At 39.9% G+C, this 19,956-nt stretch overlaps 1 protein-coding gene and 1 pseudogene across 1 annotated transcript; both read right to left on the reverse strand.

The window, feature by feature from the left end:
- Positions 1-674: 674 nt before the first annotated feature.
- On the reverse strand, positions 675-6,671 carry LOC125231037 (brachyurin-like). Its single transcript, XM_048136377.1, has 5 exons — positions 6,450-6,671; positions 5,554-5,821; positions 5,221-5,310; positions 4,416-4,600; positions 675-814 (listed from the first exon to the last, which is right to left on the reverse strand). Exons 1-5 carry the CDS (start codon positions 6,654-6,656, stop codon positions 710-712), a joined length of 855 nt encoding a protein of 284 aa, XP_047992334.1. The 5' UTR covers positions 6,657-6,671; the 3' UTR covers positions 675-709.
- Positions 6,672-8,928: 2,257 nt separating this feature from the next.
- On the reverse strand, positions 8,929-19,797 carry LOC125231290 (annotated as a pseudogene).
- Positions 19,798-19,956: the final 159 nt, after the last annotated feature.

Consider the following 19,956-nt stretch of genomic DNA (forward strand, 5'->3'; position numbering starts at 1 on the left):
ACAAATTAAAACGAGGTGTTTTTTCTCCAGTCATGGACGACAGTTCTCCATTAGATGGATCCCCCATTATGGATTGTGAAATAAGTTTAAAATTTTACTTTTAAAGCCAACTGATACTCAATGAGTCAATTTTATATACCCCAAATAAAATTAGTTTGCGTTATTTTAACATAGGATTGTTTCTTGTAAATTTTAATTTCGTAAATTGTTCCTTGTCCATCATAGGAGGTATGCAGTTTTTCGGTTCCAGTAATGGACACTTGCAAAATAACACTATTTCTTTATATCTTTGGAGTAACTAACTAATATGTTTTATACGTTACCTTATCTCATGGTTAGTGCAGTAGGTAAGTAAAACTCATTCAAATTTACACCGAGTATTATTTATTTATTATGTATTTTATAGATGAACTTAACTCTCTTAGCAACATTACTAAGAATTAATGATATTTTTTTCGGTAAACTGATGACTTTTAACTTGCCGCCAAAAAATCCTTCAGAAATAACCGAATTAAATGAAACTTCAAAATTAGCAGCTCTTTGACTCTTGTTTATGGTACGATGCCGTCCGTTTTTAGAAACTAATTTTACTTATTTTTAAGGATTTGTGTTTTTTTGTCCATAATGAATACCCCACTTGACCTATATCATAATCACCAATGAAAAAATCATAATAGTACTTAAATATTATAATATCAGTCACTTATGTTTACAATCGAGCCCGGATCCAATCAGCGAAAGAAGTCACCCTCATGAAGCCAGCAGGGTGGCCAGCTTCGCAGCCCTCTCTGTGTCCAAAGGAGGTGATACCAACCTGCAAATAAAAACTGTTGTCAAACTTTGTATGAATCTTTAGTGACATCTCAATCTCTGGCCTATCGCTAAGATGCCTCGAGGTCATCCTGCCTTCTCCGCTTGGGTCTGCCAGGTCCTCGCCCGTCTTGTGGCACCCAAACTGTGGTAATTTTAGGATGCATGCGACAGACATGGCCGGCCCAGTCCCATTTCAGCTTGGCGGTCCTACCCCAACATCAAGAATAATGCCTTCTTGAGCGCAGCGTTGAGTTCCGATTCTGCTAATCCGTTTTAAATGAGGCTTGGAAACAAGACAGTGCCATTTTTATCGGTTTATCGCGCCACATCATCAATTGTTGACTTTCAGATCAACTTCTACCATATCTGCGGCCGTAGCCGAACGGCATTTCTGCGACGCGAAACGAAAACGAAACGCCGCGAAAGGTCTGGCTCTGTCGCGCCAATACGCAAGAGCGATAGAGATAGATATCTACGAGCGTTTCGTTTCGTGAGCGTTTGTGCCATTCGGCCACGTACCCTGATCAGACCGAGGTACCTAAACAACGTCATAATCGTTTAGGCTTCGTAAGCTACCTCTCCCTATCACTTTTTTGGAGTGGCGCGCAGACTGCGTTTCGTTCGGCAGGCCCTGTAGCGAAGTGTGCAACTGTTGACGCTTCGTATCTTGGTTTTCTCTCACCATAGCTTTTCCGTATTGGCACGATAGAGTCCCCCCACATGTAGCGTCTCGCGAGCGTCGCGTCGGCCCAACTGTATGGAAAAAGACGCCGCGTCGACGCGACGTCGACGCGGCGTCAGGCTATGCCCATACAGTTGGCCCGACGCGACGCTCGCGAGATGCTAGATGTGGGGGGACCCATAGAGTCACTGAACCTTAACGATTGTACGTTTAGTTAAAGGCCCAGTTAGCTTGAGTATAATTATACTGACCAGCTGGTTTCCAACGACCAGAGGACCACTAGAATCTCCACCACAAGTCCCTCGGCCACCAGTGGTAAAGTACAGAGCGTCGATGCTCGCACGTTCAAGATGTACACAACTGTATCTGCCACGTGTGAAAGGAACTGCTTAATGATCCACAGCACACAGAGCCACTAGTGGTAGTGGATAAATATAATTGTGAGCGTCAGAATGGCGGGTGTACATCAAGTAATCCTGGTGTCGTATACGTCAGGAGTTAGTGCTAGCAATGTGCCAAATGTGCGCCAAAATTTGAGCAATGTGCTCTTTGAATTCCAGAGATATTTAAGAAATTAATGACACCCGCCATTCTGACGTCAGGTTGGCGGGTGTACTTCCAGTTCTAGCTAATGGCTGCTTACTCGAGGGTGAAAGTACTGCCTAAGGTTAGTGCTCGCAATGTGCTTCCACATGTATGAAACACACACTAATTCAGAGAGCCGTTGAAGAGTAATATGGGATTGAATAAATATATCTATAAGTATCACTTTTTTGTGAAAAGCGCCTGAATATTAATGCTGCATTGCAGGCAATGAACATTGCTATTTTATTTCAGCAGGCGTTATAGATATACAGGGTGTAAACCTAATACGGGCGAACCTCTTAACGGTGGTGAGTATAGGACATAAGAAATGTAATTAGATAACTTTTACTTAAAATTGAGATAAATGTTTTATCCATACAAAATAATTCGACCCGCAACGTAATGCAAATACACTCGCGTTTAACGCTCGTTGACAGTTGTCATTGATTGTCATCGCAACCACGTTTACAGTACATTGCTGCTGGGAAATTTTTCAAAAATTCATTATGGGGTGAAAATTAAGATTAACTAAAAAACACCTCTTAATTAATGATAAAAATATTGAATTATATGCCTGGTTTAATTTATCGCCCTTATTAGGTTTACGCGCTGTATAAGGTCCTAATTTATTAGATGCAGATATTTTTACAGCTGATAGTACTCGGTCTCTGGAGTATATTAAACCGTGAAACATTATAGCTTTTTAACCGACTTCAAAAAAGGAGGGGGTTCTCAATTCGACTGAATTTTTTTTTTTTTTTTGTATGTATGTTACTCGATATCTCCGAGGATCGTGGACCGATTTTCAAATTTTTTTTTTGATCGAACGGGTCTAACCCCGAGATGGTCCCATTGGCACCAAGTCGGGGTTTGATGATGGGATCTTGGAGAAATCGAGGGAACTTTTCAAATGTTATAGGCACATGTAATGTTCTTAGTGTATTTTTCAAAGGTACACCAGTATTTACGCCTGATGGTAATAATTTTATGTGGCTGAGCTGATGATGGAAGGTCAACTCCTCAACGGTTAGGAGTTAAAGGATAATTCTTTCGCTACTGTACACATATTCGGACTGATACATATAATATCACTAGGAACCACTAAAAATCAACAAATAAATTAACTTTTTAACAAAAAATAAAACCGCCTTCAAAAAAAGCGTGTTACAAAACATGGAGAAACTAAAAAGCCAAAAATAATAAACCTTCGAATTCAGATTTCTTATCGGATTGCAATAATCTAAACATCCAAATTATAAAGAAATCAATTATTTTTGGAGTCGGGGCCAGCCTGCGTATGGTTGGGTGCGGCAAACAGGAAATAGCAAGGCGACGAACAGGTCTGGTACCGACTACAAAAATAATTGATTTGTTTATAATTTGGATGTTTAGATTATTGCAATCCGATAAGAAATCTGAATTCGAAGGTTTATTATTTTTGGCTTTTTAGTTTCTCCATGTTTTGTAACACGCTTTTTTTGAAGGCGGTTTTATTTTTTGTTAAAAAGTTAATTTTACGATGTTTTTTTGGAGAAAACGGAAAAACAAATTTGCTACGTAAAAACACCCTGTTTATGTGATTATTAAATGAAAACTCATTGAACAGATTCTAGTAGCTCTTTTACGTACCACTTAACTGTAACTGGCCACTTCAATGACATGTGTAGTTTTCCCGCCGAACCTTTACGACATTTACAACAAACAATTGTTGACATGACAGACAGTGTTATTGTGACATGTGATAATGCACATGATGTTTTTTTTTAGACGAAATTATAATTAATTTTTTTGTTAGGAAAATGAAATCAAAAAAGATTTCTTAATTTATATTTAAAGTTAATTATTTTAATGTAAAGTATCATGTGTTAAAATATCTGCAACTAATAAATTAGGACCTTATATTTATTCAATCCCATATTACTCTTCAACGGCTCTCTGAATTAGTGTGTGTTTCATACATGTGGAAGCACATTGCGAGCACTAACCTTAGGCAGTACTTTCACCCTCGAGTAAGCAGCCATTAGCTAGAACTGGAAGTACACCCGCCAACCTGACGTCAGAATGGCGGGTGTCATTAATTTCTTAAATATCTCTGGAGTTCAAAGGGCACATTGCTCGAATTTTGGCGCACATTTGGCACATTGCTAGCACTAACTACTGACGTATACCACACCAGGATTGCTTGATGTACACCCGCCATTCTGACGCTCACATATAATTATATCTTCAATTAAAGGGTGAACAGGCATCTCACTCCATTGTAGGCCACGTCTTTGCCTTTGGCTAGTCTGTGACCAAAAATAAGCCCATTTATAATATAAAATAAAATACTGACCAGCTGGTTTCCAAGGACCAGAGGACCACCGGAGTCACCACCGCAGGTCCCTCGGCCACCAGTGGTAGAAGTACAGAGGGTGGATGCTCGCACGTTCAGGATGGTGTACACAGCCGTGCAGACTGAGTTGTCCACCACTTGGACTGCCACGTGGGAGAGGAACTGATTCGTTGTGATTGCACCATCTTAAAAAAAATGAAAATACGATTAATTGGAGACCACAGGTGGCAACCTAATTTATTCTAAAATTCAAACAAAGAAATTATAAACATAAAAGTTATGATCTGTCTTGTAAGTAGATCCACGAACGGATTCATCTCATACAGAAGTTGAACTTTAAATAACGCTTTCAGTGGGATCATCAGATCACAAAATTAAAATTTTGAAAAATCCCCCGACCGTGACATAGTAGCCCGATTTTCATGAAACATGGCTAAGAACACTCCCAACTAACTCAGCATTCAAACAAAAAAAAAACTAAACCGAAATCGGTTCATCCGTTCGGGAGCTACGATGCCACAGACAGACACACACACAGACAGACACGTCAAACCTATAACACCCCGTCGTTTTCGCGTCGGGGGTTAAAAACAGTGACATAGAAAATATTGAACTAATATTGAAAATTGGAAGCGTGTATTGTAATATAAACGCAAAAGATACGACCAAACCTGTTATTAAAGCTCAAAAATAATTTCTTTAACTGTGTTTTTGGATTCTCTCATAGTTGTGGTAATCAATCTTCGTTTTTTTTAAATAACAAAATTCACTATGGAAATAGCTAAGTAAATTATAGTACACTTACCATCTCGGGTGACACCGAAGCCAGCAGCATAGGCGGTGCTGCCGACGAAACTGTTGCTGCCGGTGGCGATAGCAATCGGCTGGATCGTGTCTGAAAATATTGTGTTAGTTATTAAAACTAAAGAAGAGAAGAGAGATCGAATCGAGATGTACAATAGGGACTTTTTTAAATGCAATCTAATTTTAAAAGGACCTTTAAGCAGAAGGATCTTTTCGTAATTGCAAAATGCTGCTATGCTATGGGGAAGAGCAAACGGGAGTCATGGTGCAAAAAGAGGCGTGAGTTAATACTTAGCAACAATATCGGACCCAACAAGATAGGGAAATAACTTACTTGTGAGAGAAATAGCAGGGAATCTAATGATGGCAACGTCATTCACGGGCAGGAGACCATTCCATCTGCGATGTTGTTCGACGTCGCTGGTGATGATCCTGTTGCCACCGGAGAAGAGGAGAAGGGAGCCAAGGACAAGGGTGAAGAAGGAAGCCTGGTGGGTGAGGGTGCTCCAGCAGTGGGCAGCGGTGACGGCGCGGGTGGTAGAGAGAAGGGAGGAAGTGCAGACTGAGGTTTGACTGTTGGTCAGGGTGATCAGTAGGCCGCCCTGAAATCAATTTATCGGCATGAGAATACGATAGATGACGGATCACTGGATGGACGGAAATTGAAAAAAATGTTGGTGGCAATATTTAGTGTAAGTGACAACGATAGTCTTAACACTGCACGTTTCACACACCCAAAGGAATGAAATTCTCAAGACTAAATATTGGATCAACTTAGTGAAAATGTAGGCAATGGAAGCTGCTATAAAATCTACTGCTGTTATAACTAAAAGTTATAATATGTTTATTATTCATAATATTTTCTTTTGTTCTTTCTGTAATTAGTGAAAATCCTGTCAAAATATCGATAAAGAGATTTTGTTTAAAAAAATATGCACAAACAAAATTGATTGAGGAACATTATAACTAACATAACATAATAATTATTAGGTACAGATACTACAGATGTAGTGCAAAAAGATTTGCCTTCGAATTGTTACGGAAACGTACGAACGTGTCATGCTATTTCAATCAGTCTCAGTACAAGATGTACTGACATTGACTGAACTAGCATGACAAATACGAACGTTTCCGAACTACATCTGTACATTGTTGTTCACAAGCAATGCACCACCAAATACCACTATGAAATCAATTTGCATGTGTAGAAAGAAATGTTTAAGTACTTACAACATACGGATGCTGTCCCAAAGCAGCCGGGGACCCTCCGACAATCCTGGAGCCATCGAAATCCTGAGCTTCCTCAGCGGCCTTCAGCCGAGCAGCAACCGGTATACCAATCTTCCCATGGTAGTCCATCTCCACGGGAGATTGAGGAGATTCCACCGCCTTACCCGCCACGAGGCCGGCCAACGCAAACGCTACTAGGAACTTCATTCTGACTCGATTGAACTCAAATCTGAGAGATGGGCTTTTATAGAAAGTTTATCAACAGGATTACAGAGATAACCTGAATCGATTTGGATTTCAGTCGTTCATTATGATATCTTGTTAATCCGTGTCGAATAATACGCTGAAGTATTTGTTACAGATAAGATATGAAGGTATGAAAAAATTAAAAGAGGTAAAATTACTCGAGTTGACTTGAACTCACGGCTTCTGTATCGATACTCTGGATCCATTTAGTGAAAAAGTCGTTGACAGAGCGCTGGAGTACCGACTCAGAAGCCCGAGTCCATATCTTAGTCAAAGGAGGGATTAACAACTTTGAAATTTAATTTAGAGTCAAATAAGTATTATATTTTTGTTTGAAGTATGGAGATTAGAGGGAGGAGCGAAAGCTTTAAGTATAAAATGTGCACATAAAAGAAAAGATAGGGTTTGACAACCTCTTAGCCTTCTCGGTAGTAACCCCGCCTACGGAGCAAGAGGTCCCGGATTCAAATCCTGTTCTACTTCGACAGTTTGGTTTCCTTAAACTTATACATTCCATAGTTTGAAAGGGTCACTTTTGACACTGACAGTTCATTATCATATAGCAGTACTACCCACAGAAACATCATACACACATCTTAATATCATGTTCGAATTTTGATAGAGGAAGGAAGCTTGTTAGATTCATAGATTTGTGTATTGTACCTACTTTGTACAGAAATCTGTATTCATAATGAGGAGGCACACTGACATTTTATCCCGCCAGGCGGCGCCTGTGCAAGTGTCAAGAAAAAACATATCATCTTCTCGCTCTCACGTATGGACTAATAGGGTGGCGTCATCTGTCATAACCTTTGAGTGTGCCTCCTCATTTGCTGATACTAACCTTCAGATGAAAATGATGAATGGCCTATCTGAATCTTTAACTAATTATATTATTGTCCTAGCTTTTTATGCAGGTGTTTCGATTATTACTTTTTAGGGCTCATTTATTCCCCTTCAATAAACACTAGTTGTTAACTCGAGGAACTTATATTGTCAACTGTCCTTTGAGGCGCGTGGAGCGCGGAGAAGCCAACATGAAGATGAAGGCTTGAGTGTGGTGAGGAAATCTAAAATGAACTGGGCTATTGGATGTAAGTGGAAGGAAAATACCCGACGCCTGCAGTATCCAGTTTTATTCAGTTTGTGATGTTGTTATTGTTAATTCTTAGAACAAATTAAATTATCCTCATAGAGAATAATTTAATTTGTATTTTTAGTAGACACACTACTATTTTAACTATAAACTGAAATAAATGTCATATACAAAGAAAAAGGTTTACCATTGAATCGCCGACAGACACTTGTTCGAATATTATTTCAAAGACAACGTTTCAAATAATTTCATTTCATCGACAGTTCATATCGTAGAACAATCGATACAAGTAAAATCAAACCGTAGACTTTTATTTCGTAGATAAGTTATTCCGAGTATACTTTATATCGTGGTATTTCGTTTCGTGTTTTTTCATTTCATTTTGTTTTACATTAAATACAATTCATTACGCATAATACTATTTCAATTACGATTTTTTCTAAAATTTTACAATTTGTAAACTGTTTGGTCACAGTTCTAACCTAACCTAAACCTACTCTGTAAGCCGTTTGTTTCTGTGTGATCACAGTTCTAACCTAATCTAACCCTACTCTGTAAACTGTTTGTTTTTGTGTGTGGTCACAGTTCTAACCTAACCTAAACCTAATTTAAAAGCCATTTGTTGTAATGTAGGACGCAGTTCTAACCTAACCTAAACCTACTCGGTAAGCCGTTTGTTTCTGTGTGGTCACAGTTCTAACCTAACCTAAACCTACTCTGTAAGCTAGTCGTTTTTGTGTGTGGTCACAGTTCTTACCTAACCAAACCTACTTTAAAAGCTGTTCATCGTTTTGTAGCATCGCAGTTCTAACATAATCTAAACCTACTCTAATATAGGATTTAAGCCAATGGTCATAGTTTAATTATGGACGTATGTGATGTGCCACAATAAAATAGACAATTTGAAGTTTCCTAAAATAGTAACATCTATAAATGTGCTGTACGACAAATGAGAAAGTTTTGTAATAATACGTCTAATAAATGAATTGCGATGCTTTGTAGTTCTGCTATTTGAAGTACTTTGAAACGAATCAGCGATGAAGAAATATTAGTTGAATAGTATTTATAATAACTAAGAAAATTTCAAATAAATAGTAGTTGAAACAAAATTACTTGAAACAATTTTACTCGAACTAAACTTTCGATGATTTGTTGTCGATGAAATGATATTCCATGAAAAGTTTGTCGGCGAAACAAGGGTACACCAAAGAAAAAATGACCAAGACCTTCAGTTAGGAGATCGAACTAGTTTCGGTTTTATCTCAGAGATGGCCGGGGGCGCCTTAGCCTTCGGTAATTGTGTCATATACTTGAAAATTTCGACCCTTGCCACCGTGACCGAATGGCTGAGTGGTTGAGGCATCCGTCGTGATAACGGAGGACGCTGGTTCGAATCCAGCTTTGGACACTTGGAGGCCTTGGTCATTTTTTCTTTGTATTGTTATTGTTATATTGTGGAAAGATTACAATCGTTCAAAGATCCAGTCAGCGTAGGAGGTAACTCTCATGAAGCCGGCGGGGTATCCCAGCTCGCAGCCATCGGCGTGTCCGAACGATGTTATACCGATCTGGGGACAAAACGATCATTGGATTCACTATAATGATAAGGAACATTTTAAAACCTGCACGGGAAGCATGGCCGCGCGATAGACGATAAAATATCAGGCCGTCCCTATCGCACTTACAAATAGTGCGATAGGGACGGCCTGCTATTTTATCGTCTATCGCGCGACCATGCTTCCCGTGCTGGAGCCAAAACCAGAGCTGAGACACTTTCGATGTGGATAGTTTCGGCTATTCGCATTGCTGCGTAGCAATTATTAGGGTTGGTACAACTTCATATCAAAGGGGACATTCACAATTTAAGTAAAGTACCACAGATTAAGTAATTAAGTGATTTTTGACAACCCTAGGTATTTAGGGTTGAGTCGAAAGAGATAGAGCCAAGCAATAGAACGGTCCACTTCCATAAGTTCCTACTACTGCTGTTTTTGTAGGAAGTGTAATTTCTGTAAGTACAGAACTTTTACAGGTATTTAGGGTTGAGTCGAAAGAGATAGAGCCAAGCAATAGAACGGTCCACTTCCATAAGTTCCTACTACTGCTGTTTTTGTAGGAAGTGTAATTTCTGTAAGTACAGAACTTTTACTGTGATTCTATGCCAATTAATGGTTCTCAAAACCGTAGATTTCAATGGTTAGTTGCACATCTGTGCAGACAGATTTGTCCACCACTGTAACTACCACGTGCAATAGGTACTGATTGTGTTTAATGATCCACAGTTTACAGAGCTATTTAGTTGTGAGATATTCGTGGATTAGGAGTAGAAAAGTTAAGAGAGATACTGACCAGCTTGTTGTCAACCACCAGAGGGCCACCAGAGTCGCCACCGCAAGTCCCCCGGCCACCAGTAGTGGATGTGCAGAGCGTGGTAGACCGCACGTTCAGGATGGTGTACACGGCTGTGCAAACTGAGTTTTCTACAACCAGCATATCCACGTGCCTCTTGTGTTGCTCGTTGGTGAGAGGAGCGTCTGTAAAACAACAATGAATGTTAAGGTAAGGGCATTTCTCAGGAGGCGCGTTTTTACGTGTCCGAGGCAAAAAACGTCAGAACGGACTGTTCTAAAAATCTGAATTAAATTAGGCATAATCTTTAGCCTCTGTTCTATTTGGTACACCTTAACATTATTTATTTATTATTTGTATGATATGAGTAATAAAATATTAAATGCGAAAAATGACCGTCGGTGGGCGTGTCCCGCACTCAGAATTTGCAAAACAAAAAATCATAACTCAAAATGGAGTTGTTGATCGCAGTTGTTATAGATATTCACGTATAAGGTATTAGTTAACCCATCATATTTTCTGTATAAAAATAATATGTTAGCTAAACTCATCGAGTAAAGACAAATTTACCATGTGTCCCGGGCTAGTGACTGATTTCGGTGTAATTTTTTAAACATGACATTAATCTTACAATGTCTGTCTGTCCGTCCGTCCGTCCGTCCGTCCGTCCGTCCGTCCGTCCGTCCGTCCGTCCGTCAAGTCCGATCCGCCGGATTAGTAGATCAGGCCCCGTAGCCGAATGGCATTTCTCCGACGCCAAACGAAAGCGATACGCCGCTGGCTCTGTCGCGCCAATACGCAAGCGCGATAGAGATAGATATCTACTAGCGCTTCGTTTCGTGAGCGTTTCGTGAGCGATTGTGCCATTCGGCTAGCCACCCAGGGACGTAGTAGCACAAATATAGTTAGTTTTAGCTATGTTTTAACCGTTCAGTGTAGAGGAGATGCAGTACCGTTTTATAAAGGGGACTTTTTGAAGGTTTCTCAGTCGTTCGCTGGGTTTGGTCCCATGTTTTTTAAGATTCGGTGGATCAATTTACTCCCACAGTTTAGGTCCATTTGTCGTTATAAGGTACTAACAAATCCTTGAAAGTATGTTATTACGTCATTATAACCTCTCCTCTGTATCATGCATGCTATTGCAGTTATCTCCAAAAAAGCTATAAAATTTGATATCAGTGGAGTTGATTTCCGTGGTTTCGGTGGATTTTTTGACCACCGATATCAAAAAAAGTGACCACCGACTTCGATTGCCACGTTGCAAACTGATTAAATGTTCATTATTTTCTAATATTTCATACTTAAATAGTAGGATATACCTTGTAAAAACATAGAACTATGTTTCTAAGCAAATTAAGCCACTCTATGGGTACAAAATTCTCTACTCGATAATGACTAGCATATTACCATGTTAAATTTTGTAAAATTGCGCGATTATGAGCCTTTTTACATGACCTGTCATCGAATTAAAATGAAAAATATCAATTGAATAATAATTTATATATTAAGTTGAAATGTGGAATAATGTGTAAAAAATTGAATTCGGTGGGGCAAATTGATTACAGTGCCCATACATAATTTCGGTGATTTTAAAATGTCAGATTTCTTACAAACTATAAGGTTTTAATGGAGGCCTCCACCACCAATATTTTTTATATTTAGGCTAGATTTTAGTAAATTGACTGACATATCAATAAAGTAGTAAATAAAAATCACCACCGAAATCAGGCACCGAACGTCATCCCTGAGAACCGCCCGTAAACAAAGAGTCATATTGCAGTAGGCTGCAGGCTCTGTAATGCGAGGATTTTCTATGACTTGACCGAGAGCGTAGATGGAAATCACAAATCACAATCAAGCTGAATGGTCGCAGTGATATTTATGTAGGCGCTAAGCCTTAGCTCCTAATAAAGAAGATTTTTTATTCTGATTTTAGTATTTTGTTGTAGCGCCAACATACTTAAATACATTATCTGTAAAAATATCAAATGTTTAACTACTACGGTTCATGAAATACAGGCTCAGGACAGTCATGACAGACAAACGGACGGAAGGGCGAATAGCGAAGTCTTATTAACAATAGGTAAACGGGGCTCTCGGTTTATCCTTTGGGTACGGAACCCTAAAGACAAATTCAGTGGTGGTGAACTTACCATCAACGGCGCGACCGAAGCCGGCAGCCATGGCGGTGCGACCGATGAAGGTGTCACTGCCGGTGGCAAGAGTGATAGGGTTGATGACATCTGAAATAATAAATAAAGTTTAGCAAACGATCTCCTAGCGAAGGGTCTTGACCAACAGTTTGAGAAACTCTCTGAGAGGTTAGATCAAGGGTGAGTTGTAGAAGGCTGTGTCGCCTGTGTCTTGGACACAGAGCGGATAGTCCGGCCGGCGATTCCATTCTCTGCAGTCCTGACCACTGACAACTTGGGCCTTTCCCCATTAACCGTTGCTGGCGGCGCTCTAGGTTAGGTTCTTTATAAAGTGTAACATACACACTTATTATTGTTTAGAAGGTGTTTTTTTATAATTGACTTTTATTTCATTATAAATGGCCTAATTTAAGAAATCAGTAAACTCAAGAAAGCTTGTGTTGTGGCTTGACAACTTACTGAGATTATCAACCTCATAGACAGGGCATTAAATGTATTATTTTCTTTTGTCGATTTCTGGTATCAGCTTTAGTAAATATATCATCACTTACTGTTAAAAGTAATCGCAGGGAACCTAATAATGGCCACATCATTCACTGGCAATACCCCGTTCCAGCGGGCATGCGTCTCCACATCCTGGGTGGTGATCCTAAGACCTCCAAAGAAGAGGCGGGTGGAGCCAAGAACCACGGTGAAGGAGACGGCCTGGTGCTGGAGGGTGGACCAGCAGTGGGCAGCGGTTACGCTGCGGGTGGTGGAGAGGAGGGATGACCACAGGCGGATGTCCCGCCACCAGCGAGGTCGATGATCAAACCACCCTGAAATTAGAATACTTCAGTTGTGCGTTAACTGTTTTGTTGAATATATTTGGTGATCAACTCACTGGATATCCACATTGATCTTTTGAGTAGGTACAGTTCAGGTTATTGGAGGCATTAACTAAAGTAAAATACATCACAGTAAGTACCTACATATGTTTGTTCAAGTAGGCATCTTATTTCATATTGATTTTTAACAAGCAGAAACGTATTTAAAAATATAGTCAAAATAAGCAGAAACGTCTCCCATCCATGCCACTAGACTTTTAAAAATGGAAAATTACTGTCTTGGTTGAGACTTGAATTCAAGTCCTTTGGATCTTATGATAGATGTCGCCAAATGTCCCTTTGACCAAAATGATGGCAAGTTTAGATTACTATGGACGAAGTCTTTTTGATCCAGAGGCCGTGAATTCAAATGCCGTCCAAGGAGTAACATTCATAGACATAGACATAGACATTCCACTTTATTACTTAAAATGTTTACGATGATTTTACTCACGAGATAAGGATACTGTCCCAAAGAAGCCGGGGTTCCTCCGACAATCCGGGATCCGTCAAAGTCTACCGCCTCCTCAGCAGCCTTGATCAATGCGAGCGGCTGCAGGGATGCCGATCTTTCCATGGTAGTTAGACAGATCTACTACCTTACTGGAAACCAAACCTAACATCGCAAACACAGCTAGAAACTTCATATTGATAGTATGGAGACGATAGGCAATGACACCAAAAAAATTGCCATGACCTTATATACCTACAGTGACAAAATGATGAGATAAAATTATCTAAAGGATAAAAATTATAGACAAAACCAATTAGGGTTTTTACAAATATTCGATATCTTTTTCATTAATGAGGATAAGTGGCTAATTTGTGTTTAGGTGACGAAATTACGGAGATTTGATAAGATTTGTGTTTCCCCAATACATTCAATCACATCATGTCATAAAATACTTTGATAAATAAACACATTCTATTATAGTTTATTGTTTTTAATCATTGCGTAGGTAAATTTCAGTAAAGTAAGATATTTAGATCGAAAGTGTTTGCAACTGTAATTATGTAGAAAAATGTTCATGCTAAGATGTTTGTCACGAGATATGTCGCTGTACCAAGGGCGGCAATTTCTACATCGCGCTAACGATAGTTTTAAGAGCGCCCGTTTTGAAGAAATTCGGGGTAGTTATATTATCAGGAATAAAATAATGAAAGAAAGGAATATGAGGAAGATAGAAATTAGAAGAAAGTGGTTCAGGGGGTAGATGACTTTATTTCCAACAGCAAAAAATGATGTCAAAATTGTGCATTCATTTGTTTGTTTACAGTCGCGATTCACCAGTAAGGTTAAATAGGGCAATCAATATCGGGTACCTCAGACTTTCAATTAGTCACTGAACAGTATGTGTTCATATGGGTCATTTTACAGTACCCAAGATCACTTAAGACGGTTGCATATCTTTAAGATTACTCATGGTTTCGGAAAACTTTGATGGCGGTAATGAGGTGTCTCCTCAAGGCTTTTGGAAGAGATAATTAATGGGTACGACAGATGTCACTACTGCAAATCTTGTCTACAAAGTACATTATGTAAAAAGGCAAACTGATGTCTGCGAAATCTCGTGTTTTGATTTGACAGTGTCTTCGTGAGAGCATTCGTTTATTGTGGCGCCATCTGTCGTGATCAAACATCAGTCGTGGTCCTAAAGATGATTATTAATCCAGCCAGCGTAGCAGGTGACTCGTGTGAAAGCCGTCGGGTAGTTACGCGTGCAGGCGCCGGCGTGTCCGAAGGAGGTGACGCCTATCTGCAAAACAATGGAATAAAGGTTAAGCTTCATTGGATGTTCAAGTGGAATAGGTAGCTGTCTCAAACAATATAAACAAAGTGTAAAGTACGTGACCAGGACCTTAGGTCTGATATAGCTACTCCCGGGAGTCCGGAGTCCTTAATACAATTTAAGTACTCCTGTAACCAGTCGTCCCCGCTCAAAGAATGGAGTTAGTGACAACAAAACCATAGGTCGAATGTGCGAGTGAAACAGATAGACAGTTATTTCACAATTTATATTAGTATATTATCTACAACAACTGGTCCTCCCGAGTCCCCATTACAAATACTTCTGCCCCAATTTGCAGCCACACAGAGGGTAGAGTTATGGGACTCATGGGTCTGAGAGATCTTAGTTGGTTGCGCTAGTGCACGGTAATTCTCAATCGTCTAGTCCATATTTTAATTGTTGCGACGCTTCTATTTTCAGTGAAATTTGAATTCTGATAAATTGAAATTGAATTAAAATAGAACTAGAACTGAAATTCCACTGTAAACAAATAAGTCGCGGTAGTTAGAATTCGCCCTTACGTTGAGAATGACCGCGCAACAGTTAACTGTCTCAGTCACTCCACACCAGTCTATTACCCACAGCAAGTGGTCCATGATTAGACAGATCCTCCAAAGATCCCACTGAGTCCTACCAGTGGGGGTGAGAGTAAGTCTGAGAGATCTTAGATGTGCGAGTGGGACAGTTTACATACCAGTCTATTATCTACAACAAGAGGTCCTCCAGAGTCCCCGCTACATGTGCTCCACCTCCCAGCTGTAGCCACACAGAGGGTAGACGAGGACCGTAGGTCAGACAGATCTTAGCTAGACAGCTGTCTCATAATAACATACCAGTCTATTATCCACAACGAGAGGTCCTCCAGAGTCCCCGCTGCAAGTACTCCTCCCCCCAGTTGTAGCAACACAGAGGGTAGAGTTTAAAACGACGGGGCCGTAGGTCTGGGCGCAGTCCTCATTTGCTATCACCTGGACGAACACGTGGGAGAGGAAGCGGTCATGCGGGATGATAGCTGGAACAAGGCCGATGATCAAGTAGGAATTCAAGGCTTTATTTATTTTGGGAATCTGTGTGTCTTGTTAGAATTATGGAATTTAAGACATCTTCAGGTTTTGGTTAGGTATAAGTATCTTTTCAATATATTATTTTACTAAAGTCCTCTCTCTAAAGGGTCGGTCCGCGCTCGGTATACCCAACTGGCGTGAAGTGGCGCAGGGCAGAGTGGCGATATCTTGTGTGGGATGCCAATAAGATCCTTTTTGGGTTGCTGAGCCAGTGAAGTAAGTAAGTAAAGTTTTCTTTGGGGTAAGCATTCTGTGAGGTGGACTCGAATAAAAATTGAAGCTAGTGTATTTCATGACCTTTGGTCACTGGTTTAAAAAATATCGATGAGTATGCAAGAACACATTTGGTCTAGGACAGGTTTGGTTAGGAACGACAATAAAAAGTAATCTTTACTTACGACTGTCACTGGTTCTGCCGAAGCCTATTGCCTGAGCCCACTGGCCGACATAGGAGTCCACGCCAATGGCAATGGGGATAGAATGTATGGCACCTAAAACATAGGAACTCAAGTTAGAAGAAAAACGAGGGCAGGGGAGGATAATAAGGGTATCCCCAAACCTACCTAGCCTACCAAAAATCGCTCGTTAGTAGGAACATGATTAGGCATGTGTTCAACTTCTGTAGCGTAAGCGTCTTCATACTAACTAGTGGTTTGAGGAGACCCTAAGAAGACTTTCACTTCGCTGAAAGTCGAATGATATTTGAAATCTTCCAATTCCAGTGTTTTCCTCACGTTTTACCTTAGGCTGACATTTTTGAGGTACCTGGGTCTACCCGGCGATGTGGATTACTATCGAGACCTTATAAAAGATTATCTCATTTCATTTCATTTCATTTCATTTCATTTCATTTCATTTCATTTCATTTCATTTCATTCATTTCCTTCGCAAATGCTATAGACCCCAATTACTTGAGATTTGCGGACGATGTTTTGAAAATTTTCAAAGATGTTAAAATGTTACTAATACTTACTGTTAAATTACACCCAGGCGTGCTTAATTAATAATAGCAATGTCATTAGTAATCTTAGTGGCATTATAGTTCGCATGCAACACAACATCGGTCGTTGACATTGACATCCTAGTGCCACCAGAGAAGAGAGAGATGAAGTCATAGATGACGGCGAAGAGCTTGGCTTTTGAGAACGTGGTCCTCCAGCAGTGGGAGGCGATGATGATATCAAATTAATATAATAAACCTAATAAGGGCGATAAATGAAACCAGGCATATAATTCAATATTGTTATCATTAATTAAGAGGTGTTTTTGAGTTACTTTTAATTTTCCCCCCTATAATGAATTTTGGAAAAATTTCCCAGCAGCAATGTACTGTAAACGTGGTTGCGATGACAATCAATGACAACTGTCAACGAGCGGTTAACGCGAGTGTGTTTGCATTACGTTGCGGGCCGAATTATTTTGTATGGATAAAAAAATATTTCAATTTTAAGTAAAAGTTATCTAATTCCATTTTTTATGTCCTATACTCACCGCCGTTAAGAGGTTCGCCCGTATTAGGTTTACACCCTGTATTTTAAAGTAAATTGGTAAAGCCTATGAAAAATTTTTTCACTATGGTCAAAGAGTCTTATCGATTGCTTTGCAAAAATTGCATAAACTATCAATCCTAAATCCCCACCAACTCGCAATTTGCTGACGGTGTTTGATTTTTCAAAGATATTAAAAATATTAAAATGTTACTACTAGGTACAGTAGGTACTTACTGTTAAAGTCCACCCAAGCGTGCTTAATAATAGCAATGTCATTAGTAATCTTAGTTGCATTATAGTTCTCATGCAACACAACATCTCTCGTTGACACCCTAGTGCCTCCAGAGAATAGAAATATGGAGTCATAGATGACGGTGAAGAGCTTGGCTTGGGAGAAGGTGGTCCTCCAGCAGTGGGCGGCGGTGACGGCTCGAGTGTTGGTGAGAAGCGTGGAGCCGCAGACGGATTGGGAGTCGTCGGCCATTGTGATTAGGACTCCGCCCTGGGTAGGAAGGGAAACTGTCAATCCCAGAAGGTGTTACAGAGTTCTTAGCCAATGTCACAGTCGCTGACGCTTCTTAAGCGAATCGTAGTTGTAGCGCGATTGAGCAAGACTGCAATTCGATCGCTACCTATCGTAGCGTAACATTAACATGCCTAGATTTAAGATTCAAACAATGTAATATTGTTATTGAATAAATAAATATGAATATATGAATTGTAATTTCGGCTGGGTTCGCAAGTTGACTTAAACGTTAAATATTTAATACCTAATGATAGAAAATTCTTTATTTACATGAACATACTTACATAATTATATAAGAAACTAAGACTAAACTTAAAAGCTAGAGCTAATGTCTAAAATAGGCCCTTGAGGCATTGTACCAAGGATACTAGCGACATTTCCTCGCTGTATCGCAATGCTGATACGTTGTGCGAAGAAGTCGCCAGCGTAGCCGAATGGCATTTCTCCGACGCCAAACGAAAGCGATACGCCGCTGGCTCTGTCGCGCCAATACGCAAGCGCGATAGAGATAGATATCTACTAGCGCTTCGTTTCGTGAGCGTTTCGTGAGCGTTTGTGCCATTCGGCTAGCCACCCAGTTACCTCAACCAGACGCTTCGCGATTTCTGTGAACAACTTGTTCGCGTTGGGAACCCAGCATGGACCTAGAGTTTCTACGCCAAAAGGTACAAAAAGGTATTCTTTGCCAAGACTTTTGTATTTATTACGTTTCAAAATTTAGGCACTTTCTGCCGCTGCACCCGCTTTTATCTTGGTCCGTTGGAGGTGAAACGGTGCCAATGTGTCTACGCAGGTAGCATCCCCACACTAACATTCGTCCCATACTCCAGGGGACCAAGGACACTCCATCAGGCCTCTTGCCATCATCTCTGATTATGCCAGTCGGCTCAAGGAGACCAGGCACATTGATGGTTGCAAGGGACCGACGGATAATGTCATTAAGCGACGCATGTCTCGAAACACGGCCTGCACTTTATTGACATGGTGTCCCAGTCGGTCCACGTCCGTGCCACAAGAGCATAAGTAAGTATTTTTTTTTTCTCGCTGTAAAATACCAAATACAAGTAGTTTTCCTTGGCCTGACCCTGGCGCTATGTCTGGTGGAACACATAATACTGTTATAACACTATTTCCATAGCGGGATTGCTTATTAATTCTTTATTTTTGAATACTGAAATATAAAAAGGATTGGCTGTTTTTCCAGCTATATTACAGGTAAGTAGGTAGGTAGTAGGTACTTATTATTATTGTACAGTCACCGTCAAAAATAAGTAATGATTTCTGTACCTTGTCATATTAACGTCTTGTTTGAAATGTCATACGAAATTGTCAAACGATTAAAAGCGACAAGGTACTGAAATCATCACTTCTTTCTGCCGGTGACAGTACCACGTGAAGAAACATATTTCTTTGTGTTAGATAGGTAACTACTTAATGAAATCAAATACTAGAAACACAAACGTTGCTTATCTACTTATAAAAGGAGTGCTTATTTATCACATAATTATAATAACAAACAGTCGATCCATCAGATATACGATATCTTCTTCGATATTATCAATATCTTGACGTCATACTTACAAAGAACGGATATTGTCCAATCCTAGCCGGAAATCCCCCAGTAATCCTGATACTCTTGTGCATCTCCATCTCATGGGCCTTAATCCTCTTCGCCGTAGGGATCCCCACATGGTTGTGATAGTCCAACTCCACATCAGATCCGAACCATTTTCCACTCACTGCACCAATAAGGGCACACAACAGGACCAACTCCATCTTCCAAATAGAACTGGATTGAACTCACACGAAAGAAAATCTTGAGAAAATCAATTTAATCATATCACGGCAATGAAGCAGTTTCTTAATAGTCCTATTATTTTTGGCATGGTTATTGTTTTACACAATGCAGCTATTACAGGTGGCATTT

This window comes from Leguminivora glycinivorella, chromosome 11 (assembly GCF_023078275.1).
Source record: "Leguminivora glycinivorella isolate SPB_JAAS2020 chromosome 11, LegGlyc_1.1, whole genome shotgun sequence".
Taxonomy (NCBI): Eukaryota; Metazoa; Arthropoda; class Insecta; order Lepidoptera; family Tortricidae; genus Leguminivora; species Leguminivora glycinivorella.

Bases quoted from the DNA above. Each gene is read 5' to 3' on its own strand.
- LOC125231037 (XM_048136377.1), bottom strand. From the start codon at position 6,656: ATGAAGTTCCTAGTAGCGTTTGCGTTGGCCGGCCTCGTGGCGGGTAAG. The intron at 5,822-6,449 runs GTAAGTACTTAA...AATTGATTTCAG, and splicing joins TGGGACAGCATCCGTATGTT to GGCGGCCTACTGATCACCCT. The intron at 5,311-5,553 runs GTAAGTTATTTC...CAATATTTTCAG, and splicing joins CCCTGCTATTTCTCTCACAA to ACACGATCCAGCCGATTGCT.